This window comes from Dasypus novemcinctus, chromosome 8, assembly GCF_030445035.2.
Source record: "Dasypus novemcinctus isolate mDasNov1 chromosome 8, mDasNov1.1.hap2, whole genome shotgun sequence".
In the NCBI taxonomy this organism is placed as follows: domain Eukaryota; kingdom Metazoa; phylum Chordata; class Mammalia; order Cingulata; family Dasypodidae; genus Dasypus; species Dasypus novemcinctus.
In genome coordinates, this window is record NC_080680.1 from 86,541,645 (window position 1) to 86,564,506 (window position 22,862).

General features: G+C 43.9%; 1 protein-coding gene across 8 annotated transcripts in view; it reads right to left on the minus strand.

Annotated features, from left to right (window-relative positions):
• Positions 1-5,093: 5,093 nt before the first annotated feature.
• Positions 5,094-22,862, minus strand: part of FUBP3 (far upstream element binding protein 3) — a 54,851-nt gene continuing 37,082 nt past the window's right edge. For 4 of the 8 annotated variants that reach the window (XM_058302215.1, XM_058302214.2, XM_071216927.1 and 1 more), the window contains 11 exons: positions 22,356-22,460; positions 21,821-21,923; positions 20,963-21,063; positions 18,330-18,471; positions 14,043-14,203; positions 13,203-13,276; positions 12,794-12,874; positions 12,468-12,544; positions 9,427-9,498; positions 7,460-7,587; positions 5,094-6,445 (listed from right to left, as the gene is read on the minus strand). In XM_058302215.1, coding sequence (XP_058158198.1) covers positions 6,437-6,445; positions 7,460-7,587; positions 9,427-9,498; positions 12,468-12,544; positions 12,794-12,874; positions 13,203-13,276; positions 14,043-14,203; positions 18,330-18,471; positions 20,963-21,063; positions 21,821-21,923; positions 22,356-22,460 — 1,053 coding nt within the window. In that variant the 3' untranslated portion in view covers positions 5,094-6,436. The remainder of the gene's footprint in view (positions 6,446-7,459; positions 7,588-9,426; positions 9,499-12,467; positions 12,545-12,793; positions 12,875-13,202; positions 13,277-14,042; positions 14,204-18,329; positions 18,472-20,962; positions 21,064-21,820; positions 21,924-22,355; positions 22,461-22,862) is intronic. The other 4 variants (XM_058302216.1, XM_058302217.1, XM_071216929.1 and 1 more) reach the window with 1 other exon arrangement.

Below are 22,862 nucleotides of genomic sequence, written 5' to 3' on the forward strand. Positions count from 1 at the left end.
ATAAGATGTTCTCTAGAGACGCAGAAAAAGCATTTGAAAAAAATTCAACACCCATTCATAATGAAGACTTTTGGCAAACTAGAAATAGAAAGGTACTTATCTGATAAAAGTTACGTACAACAAACTTCCAGCAAGCATACTTAAGGGTGAATTATTGAAACACTCCCTTTGAGATTAGAAATAAGACAAGAATATCTACTCTAACCACTTCTATCAACATTGTACTGGAGGTCTTGACCAGTGCAATGAGGCAATAAAAAAGAAAGAAATGACATAAGGATTGAAAAGGAAAAAATAAAACTGTCATTATTCATAAATGCCAAGATTGTGAACATTGTAAATCCAAAAGAATATATAAACGATCTGAATTAACAAGTGAATTTAAACAAGATCACCGGAATCAAGGACAATATGAAAAATAAATTATATTTCTACAACCTGCAACAAAGAAAAAAAAATAAAACAAAACCCAGTAATATGTGGAAGGAAAAATATGCAAGACCCCATACTGAAAATTGCTATATAGAGAAAAATCAATGAACTAAACAAATCAAGGGATATACCACGTTCTTGAATTAGAAGGCTTAGTATTGTTATGTTGTCAATTTTTTTCAAATTGATATGGTAGATTCAGAGCAACTAAACATGCACATACACATACAAATCTCTGCAGTTAAAAAAAAGTTTTCATGTGTGGGGTGGAGGGTTGACAAGCTGATTCTAAAATCTGTATGAAAACGTGAGGGCTAAGACTAGCCAACGTAACCTTGAGGGATAAAAGTGAAGAACTTACACTCTCAATTCTCAAGACTTACTATAAAGGCACAGCACATAAGAGAGTGTTGTTTTTGCATAAGATTAATAACAAAATAAAAATGTAGCATATAACATACTTGAGTGCATGGTGTGTATTTTTAAAATTATAATTAAAATGTTTAAATATATTTAATGTTTTATTAAAATACAACATATTTTATTAAAATGTTTAATATGTCTTATTACAATATAATTAATATATTTTGTTGTGATTTGGAACCCTTGATTTCCAGCCTAATACAATTTGGAAACCACTGGTTAGGGCCAATCCCGAGGAAAGGAAACTGAGATCAAGAGAAGTGAGCCTTTCAGCCACATAACAAGTTAGCTGTCCAAATTGGGAATGAAAGCCAGGTCTCCAGACTCCCCAGTTGACTGTTCCTTCCCTTGGTTAAAGAGGACAGGGTTGGGGAAGAACCTTTCAAAACATATACTTTAAACCAGAGGTAGCTCTGGTCAGAGCAGCCTAGAGGTAGCTTACTGTATCCCAGTGAATGGTATGAACATGGATTTCTGGGGTTTGGTGTGAACTTGGCAGAGTGGCTGACAGTAAGTGACAGCTGGGACAACTGGAAGGCCCACATCTGTGCTCAGATGCTGAGGGAACTGCTGCTTCCCAGATAAGTCCAGATGAGAGAACCTGATACAAGAGGGAGGGACCCAGAGGATCAAAGACTCCTTTTCAATGTGTTTAAAACAGAATTTCTTTCAGTGCTGTCTTGTAGGACAGAATTGAGCAGATTTGACTCATAACAACTGCTGGCCAAAGCTGTCACCCACAGTGGTGTGTATATGGGGTCTTGGATTCCCCAAGTGGCCTCACCTGTCACTCACGACAATTCTTTCCCAACGGCTTAGGGGATGGACACACTAGGCCTGGGGTTATCGTATCCTGGAAAGCCCAAGAGAAGCCGAAGGGCATAATACTGAAGATTTTTTTTTCTTCTTCAGATTTTACAGTCTGTCCCTGGGGCTCAGAAAGAAGCAGAAAAGAAGCCACCAAAGCAGTCAGAAACCCTGGACACGATTATTACCATTAGCCACCATTTTCTCTTGAGTGCCCATTATGAGCCCTATATCAAGTGCTTACACACGCCACGGAATCCTACCTCAGCTCCCTGGTCAGGTAGGTAGTTGTTATCCCCGTATTGCAGACGAGGAAACCTAGGCAGACTGTTAAGTCAGTTGCCTCAGGACGTGTAGTTGTTGAGTAGTGGAGAGGATTCAGACTTAAGTTTGAGTCTGCACATTTACACCTTACACTGTTACCTCAGGTGGGCTGAACCCGTAGGCCCCTCTTGAACCAAGCTAGGTGCACCTTGCACAGGTGCCTGTTTCTGTCCACAGGAATGGGTAAGAGGGCGGGTTTTGTAGTCATACTGAGGTCTGAGCCCCAGCTCTGTTGACCAGATATCCAGGTATGATTCTGGTAAGAAACTATCCATACCTCAGTTTCTTCATTTCTAAAATGGGAGAATAGCATTTTGCTCAAAGGAAAAAGACAGGGCCTATCTCACATGGCGACTGCAGTGTGTCCCCCACTGGATTGTGAGCTCCCTGTGGGCAGCTGTCATGCTCTGCACCAAAGCCCCAGATGGAGGCACAGCGGAGAACTTGGCACATATCTCACCCCTATCTACCTGTGAATATGGGCAGGTCACTCTGTGTCTCCATCTGTAAAATGGGGAGGATAGTCCTGTATATCTCCCAGGGTATAGAGAAACCACAATCAAAAATGCTTGGAAATGCCTGACTCCCTTGATAGATGCTATGAAAAGGCCATCAAGACAAGGGACAACAAAATTACCATTGCTTCAAGTTTGATGAGGGCTTGTCCTCACTTCCCCTTCCACCTCATACAAGACATAGAACCGGGGCCAGGAGCCCCCTGCGGAAATGAGTGTCAAGTCACTTTCTGGCCATTAATCTCTAAGAGTCTATCAGGACCATTTGCATTAGCCCATTTAAAAGCCCTCCAGCTGGTCCCCAGTGGACTGGAGTGAGCCTTGGGAAACAGCACCATGATAGCCAGCTAGAAGCTGAGGTCCCATGTGTCCAAACACCCTCTTGGACGAGGCTCTGCAATGTGCCACTGTGCCCCAGCCAATCCTGCTGGGGCGGGTTATAGGACCTCATGAATAGTCACCACTTCAGAAGGACACTGGGAAGACAGCACAGAGACCTGATGAGGCCAGGGGTATTGATCTAGGCATGCTGGCTAGAGAACGCCCCACCCCCAGCCTAAACTCTTGGGTGGGCCTGGAAAGAGCCCAGCTGGGTCCTTGACGAATGCTTAACTTGGGTGGTTGGCAGAGAAGATGTATGCCAGGTGTGGAGGAGGGTGGGGGTGGGGAAGGAGTTCTGAAGACAGACTGGGCACCCACCCCACCCGCCCAAGCACACAGACTGTCCTTTCAGTGATGACCACGCAGCTTTCTTAATGGAACACAATCGCTGAACTTGGTACATTTCAAGCACTTTAGCCTTCCAGGACACCAGACTGCTGATGAAAAACCATCTTCTGTGGGCGCCATGTTAATGAGAGGCCAAATTTCATATGCTTGCAAACTTTCCCCCCAGCCTCCTGCTGTACTGCACCTCCCCGCCCCCCTTCCCCCCCCCCCCCCCCCAATAAAAGGTTGCATCAGAGCAAGGGAGAGAGATTTCCATAATTTATAGTATGGGCATTTCACTGGGGACAAGTGCTAATCTGTACTTACCGATACATTTAAGAAAATGCATCCTCCCACAAGCCTGCACCATTTATGACTCTTGGCACAAACCGCAATGCTCAGTCTTCAATTAAGGGACACCTTAGGGTTCATTATCACACAGTCGCTCCCTGTGAACCATGCCAAATGCTGTTTTGGCACAGAGCTTGGAAGATGAATTAGAAGGAAGTCTTCTCTGTAATGCCCTCTCCCTAATTCCCATTACCATCATCAGCGTTTATGCCCTCCTCTTGCTTGGCTCCCTCCCCTGCTTCATTCCAAGTGGCTTTTACTATTCAATTTCTCAACGTCAAATTCGATTCTCTAGAGGTGTAGTTAAAGATGCCACATCTCCTTTTTGTCTTCCGGCTCTCAACAGGCCTTGGAATGGCTGCAGATGGGCTGTTCTCCACACCCCTTTACAGCCTAGAGGAGCCACAGATGCTTTTTCTCCCCTCCTCTTATAGCTTGGGGTAGAGAAAAGGGGCCAGAATTGGGAAACACACACACACACACACACAAATGTGAGCCATAAGGAAGGTTCGAAACAGGCTCTAAAAAGAACTGTACATCTAAATTAAGATACAACTCCTACGTAAAGGCTAACAGCTAGGGCAGGGCATATTTAAATATTAAAGCAAGGAATGGTATTCAAGCCAGTTACTTCAGTTGATGGGAAAAGAAGAAAAAGGAGTCAAAAACGGGTATTTCTCAATATCCCTCCAGTACAGGGTCCATATTCTTTGTGGTAATGTGTTCTAAAACTACAGGACCCTCCATAATTTAAACCTATGGCTAAGGACACCCTCTCCCCGCTGTTGTTTCAAGGAAAACAACAAGAGTACCCTGGCTACTGCTTTCCAGCTCTCCCAGCAATCCAGTGCCCTACAGTGGGTATGAGGGCAAGAAAAACAAACGTACCCACACCCCACACCCCACCATGGTCACAGGTTGAAGTGCTGGGGGCAGGAAGGGAGTGGGGTGACAGGCAGTTGCAGCCAAAGAAACAAGTACCAGGCAACTCTGGAAGGAAGTGGCAGCCAAAAACGCAAGGCCAAGACCAGATGACGATGTTTAAGTCATAATTTCTTAGACAAGTGTGTGCCAGGGAGGGGTGGTGGGGAAGCATGTGGAGGGAAGGAGAGCAGTGCTGACTCAGTTACAGGCAAGTGTGCTCATCCTGCTATCGAGCTGATCACAGTCTCTTTATCATGACTCCCTTAAATGAATCTTCCAGTTCCACTTACAGTGACAGCACCTCTGTGTGAGGAAACTCTAGTTACTGACTTCTAGGTGTCATACCACTTCAAGAGATGCTTTGATGTGATAGGCAAGAGGGGTTATTGTAACCAATGCTCTCAAGTCGAACTGTCAAATTATACAAAGTCATTAAAATAAAATTAGCTTAACGAAGTAACTAGAAATCCAGGTTGTGCACCAACTAGGTCGGGCTAATGCAGTGTAAGACGATCAGCTAAGAGCTTTAAGAATCCTGTTTCTTTCCATTTCAGGTGGCAGTGGGCAGAGGCAGAGAGAAAAACAAGCAAATGGAAAGCAGACTAAAAATACTTCACCCACAAGATGTCTTGTGGAAATTTTATTATATAGAATGTAAAATGAATTGTCAGTCAAATAAAAAGAACACTTTTTTAAAACAACATGCATAACATTTTCCAATTGCCTTTTTTAATAGTTAGACATTTCAAGCATTATAAGGAAAATAAGGAGAAAAAAACAGAAACTGTAACTTCAGTACATTTCAAACGGAATGTCCCTCAGGTCAATTAAAAATGCAAGAAAAAATAGCTTCAATTCCGTTTTTTTTTTCCTTTAAAAATACATGTTATCTGTACAAGATACACTACAGTAAACATTGGAAATCATATTATCCCTTTTATTAAATCAAAATTATTTAATTCATACTGTGGTTAATACTAGATTTATTTATTCATCTAGTTAATTTGACAAATATTAAGAAAATATTTAAAAGAAAAAAAGCAAAAAACACCTTGGAATTAAAAAATAGTTACTGCATTTTATACGGTTTAATGTTCCACAGTGTTTGTTAAAAGTTATATCGAATTTCTTTTTAATATTAAAAATAAGAGTATTTATATTTCTGAGAGAATAGAGAAAGGTTTTTTGTTTTGTTTTTAAAACAAGCTTGGAGGTCTTAGACACACAATTGCAACTGGTAATGGAGACATGAAAAAAACATATGCTAAAAACATGAACACATTTTTATATTACCCCTTTAGAACTCTAAAAATTATACAAACCCTATAAAATGCCCCCTCCCAATCCCTGTTGGACAGCAATACAATTATGTCTCAATTTCAGAATTCACATAATTAATTACAATACATAATAGTTCAGTTTTTTAAAAAAATGCAATAAAACCAGACAGCCAAGATACAAGAAATTAGAAGTAAAACATTTAATGAATTTATACATTTAAGAATATTTAAATACTGTTTTAAATTTTTTAAAAAGGATGTTACATACCACCTAAGACTTCCAAGCCACTTTTCTGTTGCAACAGAAAAAACTGTAAATAAAAAGAAAGACAAGCAAACAAAAACAAAACAAAACAAAAAACACCACGTTGAAATGTCACTGCTCTGAGGTACATTCTGGTGCCTGAATTTGCAGGTATTGTTCCAAAAAGAATCCCAGAGCTCACACATTTGAAATAACAACAAAAATAATGAAACAAAAATTATCAGCAATTTTTTAGTAACTAATTTTTCCCGATTTTTAGAAAAATTCTGTTAATCTAAATATAGTGTTTCACAGAACAAAACAAAGGTTCTTCATCAAAAGGTCTGCAAATCTAAAAACCTCTGTTACAAATAGGTTTTCTTTCACAATGATTTCAAGGGGGAAAAAACAGCTGCAAGGACATTGTTCTACTGCTCCTGTGGAAAGAAGGGGGAAAGAAGTTAGTCTAGGATGGCAAATTCTCAAGTCCTTGTGTTGGTGGGGAGGTGACAGGTCACTGTCTCTCCCCTCTGGCTCCACAACAGGCGCCGACACACACAAACAAGCCAATGTCTAAGCATCTTCCCCCGGGTCTCACGTCATGGGATCTGTCCCAGACAAAACCTCTCTTGAACATGAAGTCCTGGGGCTTCTCTTTCCGCTGAGGATACTGGACGGGGGAGAGGGGAGTGAGCGAGTGTTACTTCTCCCCAGTTGCCCACCAACCCTGGGCTCCAGGCATAGCCAGCCAATTCTGCAGTGAGACGTCAACCAGTTTTGGAGCGAGGGCCTGAGAAAACCAGTATGCTGTTCATGAAAAATGGACCTTAAATATGCCCTTCAGGAGCATTTGGCCCTCCTCCCTACTTTAATAAGGAATCTGTTTTGGCCTCTAATTGGATACAGTGGTAGAGGGGGAAGCCCTCCAGGTTTATGTGGACTAAAAAGATCTAGTGTTTTGCTCCTCTGTCTAAACTTCCCAGGGTGTGGAATTGCCATCCCTCCTGCCTCTCACCACTGACTGAGGGCAAAGGTGACTGCTAGGCACTCCAGCCTCTTTAAAAAGTGCCATCCATAGCCCTACCCCCACCTAGCACTATGCAGTGACAGACTTGCCAGAGTCTAAACTTGGCACTTTTATTATCTGGAGAAACTGAGGCCCGGTGGGAGAAAAAGTGCCATTTAGGACTAAGGTATGTGTCCTGTTTTGAGAGAAGAAGGTACTTCCTTGTAGGAGGTGCCAAACCAATTCCCCTCCCTAGTCGGTTTTTCTCGGCGGCGAGAAGGAAAAACAGAATGGCTGCAGCTGGGTTCTCAGCAGCCCCAAAGCCCCTACTTTTCCTCCTTAGCCAAGTACTCTTCCCTTGATTGAACAAACACAGAACGTTTGGGAGAAGGGGTTTAGGGGTTGGTCTGGGAAGTGTCAGTAGTGTTGATGATTGGCTACAGACCTGGCTGTGGGCCTGAGCTTGCCCTAATGTCTGCCCGTAGAAAGCAACCTGCTGTCTGTAATATTCTGCCCAAGCCATTGTGTAATCCGGTGGGGAGCTGGCCTGAGGAGCAGCACTGGCAGCATGACCTGATTGACAAAGGAAGAAACATGGATTAATGCAAGTGGAGACACAACTGTGGGGGAGATGAGAACACTGCCAGCTTGGTGGGATCCCTTCCCAAAGGCTTTTCAGCATGGAGAACAAATGCTCGAAGCTCCTCCTCTGGACAACAGGAAGGTAATGATGCTGGTAAGGAGTGCTGTTGTAGCACTGTGCAGTTTGGCATGGTAGAAGTGATTGCTGCAAAAAGTGCTGTTATTTGTTGACTGGTCCCTGCTACATCATTATAAAAGTCTTCATTAGTCTTCTTCCTACAAAATCATATCCTCTATATCTGCCTGCCTTGCCCAAGTCAGCTCCCAACACCAGACGACAGACTGAGACAGATCAGGGAGTACCTAGGGGAGGGTGGGTGGGTGGGTGCGTGCGTGTGCGTGTGTGTGTAACTGTTTCCTCACATGAATGACATTTCTCAGCATCTTTCTGGCTCCCCAAAAGGATTACCTACCTGGTGATGATTCTGAATGCCCGAGTTCAAAGTTTTTTTGACAGCCTATGAACTTGGACTCTTCCAACTAGCAAGTAACAGCCTTTAGACTCAAAAGATGTGAAATAACTCTTCAAAGAATACCCGAATACCATGAGGTTCAGTAACTTTGGAAGTGAGAGGATTTAGTATTAATTTTAAATGAGTCACCAAATTTTTTGTTTTGTTATTCCTGTTTTTATTTCTGTTTTTTAAAGACTGGTTTATGGGAAACGGATGTGGCTCAGGAAACTGGGCTCCCGCCTACACATGAGAGGTCTCTAGTTTGGATCCTGGCATATCCTAAAGAAGACAGAGAGCTGTCATGACAGGCAGGCATGGCAAGCTGAGACAATAAGAGACACAAGAAGAAAAGAACATAATGGGAGATACAACAAAGCAGGGAGCAGAGAATTCTGGCGCCTCCTAAAAGAAGACAGCAAGCTGATGCGAGAGGCAGGCACAGCGAGCTGATGCAACAAGATGACGCAACAAGAGATGTGGGGAGAAAAAACAGAATGAGACACACAACAAAGCAGGGAGTGGAGGTGGCTCAAGCGATTAGACACCTCCCTCCCACATCAGAGGTCCGGGTTTGGCTCCCGGTGCCTCCTAAAGAAACAAAGATGATGAACAGACTTGGCAAGTGAAAAAATAACAAAGGGGTGGGGAGAAATAAGTAAATAAAAATCTAAAAAAAAGACCAGTTTGGCTTCTGGTACGTGAAGAAAAAAAGCAGGTTCACTGAAGAGGAATTAGAAGAGGAGGAAGAATAACCAGCACCTATTCCAATTTTAGGTTCCTTTCCCTGAGTTTTGTCATTTTGTTGTTCCTCTTCATTTGCCCTAAGTGCCCAAAAAGAGATGGCCCTGGCAGCTAGAAAAAGTCAGAGAACAAGACCCAGGTGACCTGAATCCTGACAAAGCAGTGTCCCACGGGCCTGGGGCTGAGTCCACAGGCCACCCAGGAATTGCTCAGTTCTAAAAGGAATTGCTCAGTTCTCAGCCAAGGCTGAGACACAAGACCATGTGTCTGGGGGTGTTACACCCACTTCTAGGCACTTTAGAACCCAGGAGTGGAGAGAGTAGAGAGGACTAGAGGGCAAGCTTCTGCCAGAGCAGAGACACAGTCCAGCCAGTGATCAGCAACTCCACTATGTCTCCTCTGACAGAGAGAGGGGGAGGAGAGGGGAACAATTAGGTATTGAGACCAAGTCACGCAGGTAAAAGGTTAAAGAAAAAAAAAGGATGACATCTAATCAATAACAATTAAAAATCTATGGGAACAAAGGAACTCCATTCCTGGGGACTTGCTTGTTAAGACGGCCCATTCCACTCACTCTGTTTTTTGTAATAGTCTTCCCAGGCCTTGCTGTAGTCAGGCTGGCTGCTCTGCGGCTGGCTCTGCTGGCCTGTGCGAAGAACACAAAAGCAGTCAGGCCTTCCTGGCCTCTTCACAGCCTTAGCCCCCAGCCCAGCCGACTTAAGGCCCTGCTCTCTACACTCACTCCATCTTGCCCCTGGGGCCACACAATGGTCCACAATCATGACCCAGGTCTTATGGTCTGGGATGTGGCAGTAGGCTGGCAGCAGAAGGGGTACACCTATGATCCAAGTGATGTGAATGGGAAAAGAGAGTTCCCTGTGAGGCTGACATTGGGCAGATTGGCTGCCCTTGACAGGGCAACCAGTGGCTCGAACCCAACCTTCTTCATATGGAGACTCAAACTGTGGGCCAGCAGGGAGCCCTGAGGGCCAGAGTGACTGCTGTTCCTAGGCCCCCTGGAGCTGGTCCTCAAGTGGGATGAAAAATCCAAAGGCATCTGGTCACTCTGTTCAAAGACTGATGGCTTTTCCGCTGGACAAGCAGAATAGTAAGAAACATGTAGGGAAACTCTCCAGAGATTGTCATAAAATGGTGAAAGAAAAACAACTTATACATAGTAGAAGGAACTGAAGAAGCAGGGTGTGTATCTGATTCTAATCTGATCCCATGTCTTTTTGGGGTAGGTGGAGAGAGAAAGTGGATATGTGTGTGGAGATTAGTCTAACCCTTCTCCTTCCATGCAGGATCATGAGTGCATTCTCTAGGCCTGGAAGCAGTAAAGAGTGGGATGGGGGGTGGAGGACAGATACACTCATGAGTGGTTGTACCCTGCCCAGGAATTATAAAAGTGGGAAGACCTGACCAAGTGACAAGTCAGGATCGTTCTTTCTGCAGGTCAGGGCTGGCTTGAGTGTCCACTTGCTAAGGCCCATGAAAGACCCCCTTCAATGTCTTTTCTTCTGTTACAGTTAGCAGCAGGTGGAAAGGATGTGCTACCAAATGCATTGCATAGAATAATGTTTTGCTCACTAGTTAATTTGCTGAAGACTGAGAAGAACATGAGGGAGAGGACTATCCATAAATTTAAATGCATGTGGGGATGGGGAAAGGAGCAAGATGGGAGCAAAGAAGGGCAGAAGACACCCTCCTCACATTCCCACTGTGTCAGGGACTCGGAAAAAGATGCCCAAACCAGAATGACCTGGTTTTTGGAGAATGCTAAGAGTGAGGGATCTGGGCAGAAAAAAGAGCAAAAACTTTTCCATCAGACATGGAGAATGTGGGCAAGCAGGACTTCCAAACAAGATTTCACTACCTAAAACCAATTCTCAATTCCCAAATCCCGTATAGCAAAGAAAGCCCAAATGCCTTTGCCAACTCCTCAGGGCCCGCCTGGAGCCTGAGACGGGCAGCGAGGGAGGGGCAGCACCTGTCCCCTTCCCAAGCCCCTTTCACCAAGGAACTTCTGCAGAACCATGTTCCTAAGGGTCCATTTTCACCTTAAGGAGAAGGACGTGTCCTCTCGGGCCTCAACATCAAGGCATGTATGTATTCCCCATAGTCTAAGACGTCTCAAGGGTCCTTCTCTGTCCTGGTACAATGGGGAAAATCTAAACTTGACCCTGGTCACATCACTTCCTGGAGGCTCTCACAAATCAGAACAGTATCTGACTACTCTGGGAATTGTAAGAATGTTGCCCATTCAGAAGTGAACAGACACTAGAGCAAAGTGAAGCAAAGTATGGAGGAAATAAAACATGATCATGCTATGACATAAAGCAAATACAGTAAAATATTAATGGTAGAATCTAGGTGGTATGTAAGGTTTGTAAAACTCTTTGAAATATTCTGTATGTTTTAAAAGTTACATGATAAAAAACAGAGGAAAAAAGGAAAAAACAAAAAACAAAACAACTGTGCAATTTCAGAGCTTGACACTACTTTAGAAATGAAACCAAACCCTTCATTTCATAGATGACAAATCTGGATTCCCAGGGAAGGGGAGAGGCAGGCCTAAGGCTGCAGAGCACTGGCCTCTAGACTCGGGCTCAGGGTGTTTATGTCCAGTTGTGAACTTCACTGGGAAATCCTGGAACTGGGATTTATAGCCAGCACTCTGCTTAGGAATTAAGCATTAGTGAGCAAAGGCAAAATGCTTCGTCCTACAGCCCGGCAAGATAGAAGCAGAATAATTTGCAGACACACTGAAGAATGTTTTCCAAACACAAACAAAAAATGAGTTGGAACTTCAGACAGGTGAAGACAACCTGAATTTTACTGACTAAAGTAAGGCTTTTTTTTTTTTTTTAAAAGCTTTGCAAGATGGGCCATACCAGCAATGACCCCTGAAGCTGTCAGGAGCAGGGGAGGTTGAGAGGGGGGGCGGTGTTTGATACCACACAAGGACTTGTGTTTTTATACTCAGCTTTCCTGGAGAGGCATCACTCAGCAGAGCTAATTCTCTAATTGTTTGCTTTCTGAAAAGTTCAGGAGATCAAGTCCCTTTCTAAATAGGTGCTGGAGAGAAAAGAGGGAGAGAATCACTGTAAGACCAAGGAAGGGGAGCAGGAAGGGTACCCAGCAAACAGGGAACCACTTGGGAGAATAGAGTGTGAAAGGACAGAACACTGGTCTGCAAGATGGCTTTTCCTCAGATGATGGAGAGAACAGGGGCAAGAGAGGCCCAGGTTAAACCACACTCATGGCATGGCCCATGGGTGGGAAACAAAAATGACAGAAGTTTGCAGTTCTGAGGAGGTGGGCCAGGAGAGAACCAGCCTCCTCTACCCATGCCTGTGCCAAAGGCTAGCACTGTTTCTTCTCTTGCCTTCCTCTACACACTTACAATACTCTAGTGCAGGGCTTGCTGGTGGTCCCCAACACACAGTGAGGCTCTCCTACAGCTCTGGGGAGAGGCATCCTGGACCTGGTGGCCAAGAGTTGCAACGAGTGCATTTCAGGTTTGCAAGTACCCTGGCATATTTGAGCCTCAGCCTCTGGCCACAACCTTTCTGTGGGGGTGTGCCTGTTCCCACCTCCACCCGAGTCACTTACCTGGGACCTGCTGTGTGGGCTGCTGCCACGCCTGGTAGGTGCTGCCCCAGCCTTGGGTCAGAAAGGCAGGAGGACCACTGTAAATGACAGAAGAGCCACTCATTCCAGCTGGGTCACCTCCCCTGCTCTTCATCACCCGGCTCACCTTCCCACCACTCCCACGGTCTCTCTAATCACTGTTCCCTTCTTCCATTCCATTCTGCCCACCCCCAGCCAACCACAATGGCTTCTTTGCCTGCTGACAGTTGCCATGACCAAGCGATGACCACAGTCTTGTCTGCCCAGTAATGAGAACAGAATGGATAGATTAACAGTAGGCCACCTACCTCACAGGGGTGTTGTGGGGGTTTCCATTCACTTTAGCAGCAATATTTGGGAAGCACCCTGAGCTCCTTGGAGGAAAAGTGCTATAAGAAGGTGAGAAATAAAAACAACTCAACAATGGAGAGGCATTTGCAAAAATTCACTCCCAGATTGAGAGGGACGTGCTCCCCTTGGGCATGCTGGAGGTAACTAGAAAACCCTGTGCCACCTGGGGAAGGTTCTCATCCTCTCTTCACTGGTCAGAGTGAGCTAAGGACAGGGCAGAGGGACAACTGGTGATAGATAAAGCCCATATCCAGAGATTTGGGCTTTTGGTTGGCTCCCTAGAATAGCCAGAAAGGGGGAAAAGAGGGGAAAGTAGGACCTCTTAGAAGTGAACTGTTCTAGTCGATACCAATGCAAAAGACTCACTTTTGATGAGGTGTCGCAGGTGGCTGGCTGAAGGGGCTCTGTCCAAAGGCTCCAGGTGCTCCCAGACTGGTACCCTGTCATGGATACAGAGGGAATTTTCACTTCCTGTTTGCTGTGCCTCTGCCCTTTGGCCAGGCCCACCCCAGGGCAAACCACAGCTTTTGGGGAGACAGCACCAAGTGAAATAAAGACACCCTACCACACTCATACTAGTCTGCCTTCCGCACAGTGAAATGTATTTGCAGAAATGGTTTCTGCCCAGTAAGTGACCAATACCACCACACAGTCAATACTGGTACCACCACAGTTGCCCTGGTGTGTCACCCTGGGGGTAGGGACCAACCTGCTTGACTCTCCGGTCAATTTAGGCTGGCCCAAGACTCTTTCTGCCATTCTACGTCCCCTTTGAGGTGAGCAGTGGCCAACATGTTCTCCATCAACACTCCCTTTCTTTATTTGCTTTGAGGTGCCTGAAACTAAAGCCAGAGTCAATGAAAACTGCCTGTAGGTCTGGCTGCCAGGGCAATGCCAGAAGGGGTCCAGGGGCAGTGCTGGGGGTAAGGCTGCTGGCCCAACTGCTCACCTAAGCCTGGCAGGGACATGGCTTTGGGGTCTGAGCCTTGTTCTGCCAGACCGCTTCCTTCAATGCTTCTGGGCCTGGCCCTGGTGGTCCCTGGGCCTCCGACCTTCCCCTCCGCAAAGTGGGAAGGACTGCTCTCATGATGTGAGGATATAAGGCACAAGAAGTACAAGGTTCTTGGGGAAAACAGGTACCTTGGGTATCCAAAAGAAAACTCAGCTACTATTAAGCCAGAGATGGGGAAAGGATCTTGTACGTACACCAACTTTCTCATCTATGAGATGTCTGGCCACCTCGATCTGTTGAGGAATTCCCCTGATGGTGAATATTCGCAGGTTGGGGTCAGTGTTCGGAGGGGGGTTACGCTGAAGTTCCACATGTGCTCCTGACTGCTGATTTATACTTTTGATATTCTCACCCCCTGCAGGCAGGGAAACACAAGACAGAAGAGTAAATGGTGACTGTGACAAACCCAAAGCCATGAGCCTATCCTTCTTTTGCAGTATTTTGTGCCAGCCAGGATGAAAGGGTTTGTTTTTGCATACCAACACATCAATTTACTTTAAAATAGTTCTAACAAAAACCGTGGCTTTCTCATTTGCAAAATATGCTGCCAGAGCAAAGCCCAGTCCTGCTTTGTAAACGAGGCTGAAGCCACAGACACCATGTATATTTGTGGCACCCGCACATTTCCAGCACGACTTTCTCTCCAGAGGCACCCAGTCACCCACTAACCAGGTTTGCACTGAGATCTGAGGACCAGAAGGCCACCTCCAGTGCCAGGCATGTCAATTTGCACACAATGGAGCCCACTGGAGCCAGCTTGCTGGTGTCTCTCATCCCAGTCAAGGGCCTCAGGCCAGGAAAGGCATTCCATTCTTCTCAGCACCAGAATGACTTCCTGATGGCCCTTCCAAGGCCATTCCCCACCCTCCACAGGTCAAATGGACAGACACAGGCCTGGGGTCAACATGGGTCTTTACTATCCCAAACTGTTACTTTTTAAGTCCCTGGCTTCTCTGGGGAGGGGACAGCTCTAGAGAGAGGCAGTCAGGATGGGAGGTCACAGAGGCCTGGGTAGAGCAGGGCTAATGAAAATTTAGTTGGGCCCTGAAAAACCTGTGAGAGTTCAGGCTCAATGAAATCTATAACAAAAGCTCCACCAGTGTAACAATGGTTTGATTCTTCTTTTGAAATTTCACAGAATTTAGGTATCAATTCTGCTAAATTGGGGTGGGGGTGGGGGTAGGGAAATGGGAGTACAAGGAAGACTTATAGCAGATTTTTGCAAAATTGGAAAAAGATAATCCGTGGCAAATCTGGTGTAGGGTAGCAGGGAGTCCCAAATGATCAAAAGCAAACACTGAAGGCCAGTCTCTCCATGCCACCCCTCCCCACCCAAAGTCAAAACAAACCAAATAATGGCACTTGCCATTTCACTGTTCATCCACAATCCTTCAAACACTCTGTCCCACTGCGGGGACAGGAAAGCCAAGTCTGAACAGTCGAGGAGGTAAGTGGGGGGGCACCAAGAGCATACACACATTGCTTCTTATATTCGCAATGCCTGTCCTGAAAAAACAACAGGATTTTTAACAGGGGTCACGAGGTAGAATTGGAGCCTTGGTTCAGAGGGCCTTCCTGAAGGCAGCATGAACAGCCATTACATTGTAGGAAGGAAACCAGGGCATTTGGACAAAGCTTTATCTCATATGGGCTTGGATTGCATGTCAGTTTAGTTTAGGCTGTTTTTAAATTTAATAGCTAAATAAACAAAACAGAACAAAATGAAACAAAACCTCAACAAAATAAAGTGTCTGCTTATGGTTTTCTTAAAGTACTGTCTGAGCTAAGAAAAGCATCTCTCTATTTTCTATCCCTGCCAAACATACTCTCCTGGAGGATACCACTGGCCAAATTTTCTGCATTTTCACTTGACCTCCAGGTAGACTACAGCTCCTTCCTATACTGTAACTACTGTGCTTGACTCAGAGATCAATGGATTTTAACTTTTTTGCACTATGAAAAGCAAGCTGTTTTGCTCCTAGGCAAAAGCGCTTGTGTGTGTGTACTTAAATTATTTCTATTTTAACAGGTACTGAAATAAGTACAAGTACAAATGAACAGCACTAGAAACCAGCTATAAAACCAAAACAAATTCTCAAAGAAAATACAAACACAATCACAAAACCAATAAAACTAAAATGAACAACATTAAACTAACATGACTAATGATATGTTCCTGAAACCATTAGGTTTTGAGGAGCAATGAAGAACAAAAGACTAAATGGAGACCATTTCTACACTCACCCAACACTTCCAGGAATCCTACCAGCCTCTGCCTAGATGCCACTTGGTTCCAAGGCAAAGATCTGGGGGCAGGAGCACAAAAGGGCGGTGTGTCTGTGACTGAGAACCCTGCAGGCCCAGACAGCCAAGGCCCTCACCCCTCCCCAGCAGGCACTTGCACTAGCAGCCCCAGAGCCCCTTCTTCTTGGAGGCCTTGGTAGCATGCTAATAAGGTGAAGCAGGCACCACAAAACTGCATGGGGCCGGAAGGAGTTTATTTAAGTTCATCTTCCTTCAAAATGAGGTCACTAGCTTGGCACATGGTGGCTGTCTATAGACTCATTCAGCAGCCTGTTTCATTCTTCCACCTGATGGGGGGCAGAAGCGACCCACCAGCGGTCCCTGGCTGGATGTGAAATCGTAAAGCAATTAATCAAACTTGCTAAAAGGCCTGCTGACAAGAGCAGGGCTGGCCACACTATCTGTCAATATTGCTGTGTTTATCATGGAAATCCAGCGGGGGCCCGGGGAGGCTGCAGTGTCTGTCCAAGGACTGGAGCTGGGATGGAGGAGGGGGGACGCCTGACTGCTTATGGCAACCCTCTCTTTCAACCTCACCCATGCGCCTTTCCCAAAAAGAAAAATAGCTTACACCTAAGTCCTGCAGGGAGGAGGGCACAGAAAGTGCCTCTCCCCTACCAACAAAATTATTACTGGGTTTTTCAAGCCTGCTCTTAGAGCACCGAACACACAATAAACAGTTACTTCTTCATTCTATTGTTACTTTCCTCTAAGGAATCACTTAGGACTATTCTGTGAGCACCAAGGTTTAACTATGGAACTCTTAACGGTGAAGGTAGCAAGGCTCTGTCAGTATCTAAAGGAGACACACACGCATCTCAAAAAAAAAAACCTCAATGACAAGATGGTTTTTAAAATGACAAAGAAACCTAGATCTGATTCTCAAACTATAGGCATTAACTGGATTTAATCTCATGGCAGTCAAGTGGATGGTCTGGGTAAAGAGTCTGAGTTATTGCAGCATTATGAGCAGTTAACAATATCCAGTGAATACTTATTGGTATGTATGCCCTGCTAGAAAATTAAAATAAACCCACATTGTTCCTACCACCCAAAGAGAGGTTAATAATCTAACAGACTGCAAAGATACAAGAGATAAACGTTTTGAAAGAGCATAAAACATGCACTGCACACAAGCAGAGATGACTGCAGAGTTTGGGTAGTGAATGAGAGGGAAGGTCAGGGGGAGTTTCTAACACTCCCCAGCTCGATAGTTTATGGTGCCACGTTTCTGTTGGTGAAGACACTCCCAACTCAAGTTCTGTGGAATACTAGCATCTTTCCAGCAGTTAAGACATTTCAGAAGGGGACAAGAATGTATACTTATGCCCTCCATATGTTGTCAAATACATAATGAAGGCAGACACAAAACCCAACACCAAATGTCAGTTTCCTGCTGGCAGTGAGGCTTGAGGCCTACTTGGGGCTCACAGAGAAACCAAGCCCAGGTGCCTCGGGAAGGGGCCCCCTAAGCCACAGCCCTACTCCCAGCAGCTTTTCCTATTCCCAAGGTCAGCTTAGATGAACCAGTAATGATGGCCTAGAAATTGGCCTGCTCTCTCGTTTCTCACTGAAAGATGGGAAAGACTAGCCATTAATGAGGGTTTTTACCGAATATTCTCTGAAATGCCTAAAAACTAACAAATCAATTTTTATTTTTCTCCACAGGGTGTCTGTTACTTGTGGCAAACGTGTTGAAAGGATAAGAACCATTTTCTCATGTTGTGTCAATAAAGACCAAATAGCCAAATCCAGTACAGGAAAGTAACACGTCATAAAACAATCTTCCCTTGGGGAAATTATCTTAACTGTTCTTCTAAGTTACCTAGAGGTAACTGGTAATGTTTGCCAATCAACAAACATTCAGAGGCACCAGGTGCAGGGTAGCTTTTCAACAACCTAACCTGGTTCAACAGGCAATGGGTTTTACTTAGTCTGTTCATATTCAACAATGAAAAACTCACTTTGCCTCTAATCATGACAGGCTGACTCAGGAACCTTAGAGAAAACCTGTGTAAGATATGGTTTCTGTAGAAGTCAGCTGATGCCACAGACATAATTATCTGATTCAACTGTAGCTAAGAGATTTAACTTTACGGTTTGGAAGTATACATGGCCTGTCATCTCTGGTAAAACAGCTGGAAAAGGAATGTAAAACCCCAGCAGCTGCCTCTTACCTTTGCCTATGACGAGGCCACACTTATCTGCTGGCACTGTGTATGTTATCTCCTGCATGCCACCAGGGGTTCCCATGCTCCAGTCACCTCGGCCACGACCTCTTCCTCTGGCTACTGCAAGGCCTCCAAAGCCATCTCTTTCCTGGGAAAGAAGCAAGGCTCTAGTGACTACTTCTGCCCCTACCACTAGCCCCACTTTTCATCTTTTCCTGGGAGGAGGTAAGTGACAGGATGTAATCAATGCCATACATTCGAATATGGGGAAACAGAGCACCTTTCCACAATTCAATTTCTGAAATGTTCTCTAAAATCAAAATTAACACAAATTACAGGTCCACTCAAAGAGGAAGTAAGCAGATAAATGCATATGGTTACATAAACAGCATAAATATACCCAACTAAAACAGGCAGTCATATATAAACTCAAAAGTCTGAAACCCAACTACCTTTCTCTTGAATTTTAATTACTGGGCCCTAATCCACAGGCATCAAGTCAGTTCATTTTTTTCCTTGAGGATGAAGCTGCTTGTTGTGGCTAACACATGCTGGGACTATCAGAAGCCAGATATTAGATGCTAAAGAGCTATGGGCAATTGAAAGCGACACGAGTGGCAATGTATTATTTTCGGATCCTCCCCCGACCAGGGTGCTATAAAGAACAATTGAGACACTACTATATAAGCCTGAATACCTTGCAATACAACCAGCAAAAATGATAAAACGATTTTTAAGGAAAGCTGGTTGTCCCAATCCCAGAAGGAAGCAGAAATATATATTCAAGTGACCACTCAAGGCTAGTTCAGAAAGGAGGGAGGAACATGCCAGGCTGTACTGCCCATGGTTTGAGGCTGAAGATGTTTTCTCTGAATCGTTCTCAAACCGGTCCATTAGTAGAGGGCAAAGCCCGAGTCTCACACCTAATTGAGGAAGATTACTTTTAGTCAAAAGGAACAAATCTCATTCCAGTCAAGAGACTCTAAGTCACTTTAGAGTTGTAGTATTTTAAAAAATTTTAAATGTTCAGGGCAAAACTGGTCAAGCTGAAGGTTCCTTTGCATATGGGAGGAGTTGAAGTTCAACACAGTGAAGAAATGTTTGGCAAAACCCACTAATGTCGATTAAGCATAAACTGAACATTTGCCCAGAATTTAAATTGGCAAAAGCTGAGATAATTGGAATGCTTTTTTCCTGTACTCTGTTTTTATGAGACAACTGACAAATAGAGAAGATAATTTTAGGAAGTTATGTTAAAACATACATACAAAGTCAACTTTCTGGGTATGTCACATATTCTCACCGACAAGACTCTTGCCCAAACATCTATTTCATATCCACCGCAGTTTCAGGGACCATAAAATCTTAATATTAAAAAGGATGTACGATCCAGTCATGTAGTGACTGTTTCTTAAACTTGTCTAACCCTAAGAACCATCTGGGACTCTCGATATTCTGAGTAGCAGATCTGGTTTGGGGTCTAAAAATATTTCATTTTATCAAGTACCCCAGACGATTCTTAGGAGATCAACTGGAGAACACTGCCCTGGTGCAAAGCCCCTGCTGATGAGAAAAGTAGACCCAGAGAGGTTCAAAGGCTCACCAAAGATCACATGGCTAATGGCAGAGTTAGGATTACAATTTGAGACTCCCAATTTCTAATCTACTGCTTTTTTTTTCCAGCTCCAATTGTTTTCAACCTTTTCCTCAGTCTTACATGCCTGAGGGACATGACAACCTACCCATCAGTTACAGTGGCTCTCTAGAGCAATTCTCAAGAGGTGGTAGAATTTTGGTGTTCAAAACAAAAGATGCAAACAATATCATAAAGTTCACAAAAACTTGCTCATATACAAAGACATGAATGAATTCAAGTGCATGAAGACAGCTTTAAGATTTGGGGGAATCTTAAGTGCTTACCAAGCAAAGATTAGAGTCATTTAGTATAGTTGTTTGAAATTTGGCAATCTGCATGGCTTTACCCTAAATAGTTTAGGTAGTCAGAAATTTATTGTGTAAAGAATATTCAGGTTCTAGGGTAATAAAGGCAGGACAGAAATAAACCACTAAAAACAAAACCAAAGGCAGGAAAGAGGCAGATGGAGAGCAGCTACTGGCTATAATCTGGAGGAAGATAACGGACAAGAGCATTGGTTTCTGGGAAGTGGACTTGGCCCAGTGGTTAGGGCGTCCATCTACCACATGGGAGGTCCGCAGTTCAAACCCTGGGCCTCCTTGACCGGTGTGGAGCTGGCCCACATGGAGTGCTGATGCATGCAAGGAGTGCATCCCGTAAGAAGAGTCGCCCAGCGTGAAAGAAAGTGCAGCCTGCCCAGGAATGGTGTCGCACACACAGGCTGCTGACACAACACGATGACGCAACAAAAAGAAACACAGATTTCCGTGCCACTGACAACAACAGAAGCGGACAAAGAAGAACACGCAGCAGATAGACACAGAACAGACAACTAGGGGTGGGGGGAGGAGGGGAAAGAGAGAGAGAGAAAAAAAGAGCACTGGTTTCTAATAAGTTGACTATAGTGGGGGGTGGCTGTTCTGTGACACTGTCCCCCAACAGCCCTGTGTGTCACTTTCCGCTTCTGCAGGTGAGACATTTGAATTCCAGAAAGTAGACTTACCTGGGCTGTAAGAATAAGCTCATTGATGACATGTGCTGCATGCTGACACCGATCTGGAGGACCCATAACCTGTGCAGCTCTTTCTGGGCTAATCCCATCGTCTGCAGAACAAGAGGATAGGTGGGATTTATGAAAGCCCTACTTTCAAAGGAAACAAAGAATCTGATTTGCAATGCCAAATCCTACCAATGCCAAAAGGACCAACAAGACTATTATAAGATTCAGGGAATATTTTGGAATAGTTTTGTTGATAGGGAAATATATATGATTATATCTTCGCACATCCCATGTCAATACTCATTTTTGATGCAATTACAGCCACTTTAAAAAGAAATCATTAAAGAAACAGAATACTCAAAAAAACAAACAAAAAACAAGAGTAACAGAGTTCAGCTATGGCAACAGCTTCCAAAAATTAGCCCATCAAGATGTTTTCCCATTTCAGAGAAATGAGGAAAATAAGGACAATGTAGAAAATTAGGTAAATTTACAGAATTTAAAAATTGTCCTTTATTCTAAGATTTTGCCCCTTTTACAGCTTTAAATTATCCTTAATTTTATGAAATCAAAATAATAAAAGATGGCATATTTTTAAAAGTGCTTACATGGCAAAATTAAAAGTTAGACATGCTGTTTTGGTTCTCCCAAATTATACTAGTCCAGGAAGAAACCCTTTAGTTAGAGAATTCTTGCAAGAAAAGGATGACCAAGTCAGTATATCCAAGGAAAGAAATGAGGGCCAGGTGAAGAAAATGAAATTGATAATTTTTGTGTGTGTATGAGAGAGAGAGAGACATGCGCGCACACACACAAAGATCTTGGTAATATTAAGGATTTTGTGAGACCATCAAAACTAACCTGGTTTAAACTGAATCCTCACACCAGCATCATTCTGGATCTTTTTGATCATTTCCCCATTTCTTCCTATTACAATCCCAACAGCAAACCTAGGCACAGACACCTAGGCACAGAGAAACAAAATCAGAGCTTTCTATAAATCTGTCTTTTCTTAAAGGATATATTTTGTTATCATTTCAACTTTACCAATAAAACAAGACTCCAAGTTTAATACAATCACAACACAGATCACCAGGAAAACCTGGACTTCAATTGGTCTTTACTGAATAGTCAGATAAGCTTTGAAGAAAACTTTAAACCCAGAAAGAACAGTTCCCATGCCCCGAGATGCTAAGGACTGACCCTAGGTACTAAATGATGCATGGACAGACACTGTACCAGCTTGTTCTCACACCCACTGTAGGAAGAGGCCATATTCTTATGGTTTTGTAGATAAGACAAAAGTCAAATAACTTGCTCAAATTTAAAAAGCTAACAGAAGTGTGACCTACTTCTTCAAACCTATTCTCATTTGCCTGTTATAATTTAAGCATACCTCTATACTGCCTCCTCCCATTCGGGAAATGAAATCACTGCGTACACCCCGAAAGTCAGCTTGGTCTTTTTCTCGGATGATCTCTAGTACCATTTCTCTTGCTTGCTGCATAAACACAAACAAAAGGCAGTATGAGGGAAAAATCCTTACAAAAGACGTAACACCAGGTAAAATTTCAAGATCAATCCCTTCCAAATTGGGACTTAAAGATTCAGAGGCACTCAGTTGTGCAATCTCATTATTTATGAGACAGGATAAACTAGTGATAAAAGGCGTCTGTATCTCTCAAATGAAATGTTCTTCACATTGCCTAAATTGTTTAGAGAGATAGAGTTTCATCCTCTTTAAAAAATTACAGTTGAGTTAAAATATCTGGGCATGGCCAGAATTTGAGATGTTACTTGTATGCCATTTCTTTGTAGTGTGGGGAGAGTTTTCTGAAAGCTCTGACTGTGTGGGCAGGGTCCACGAGAAAGACAACATTAGTAAGATATCATTAAGGAGCTC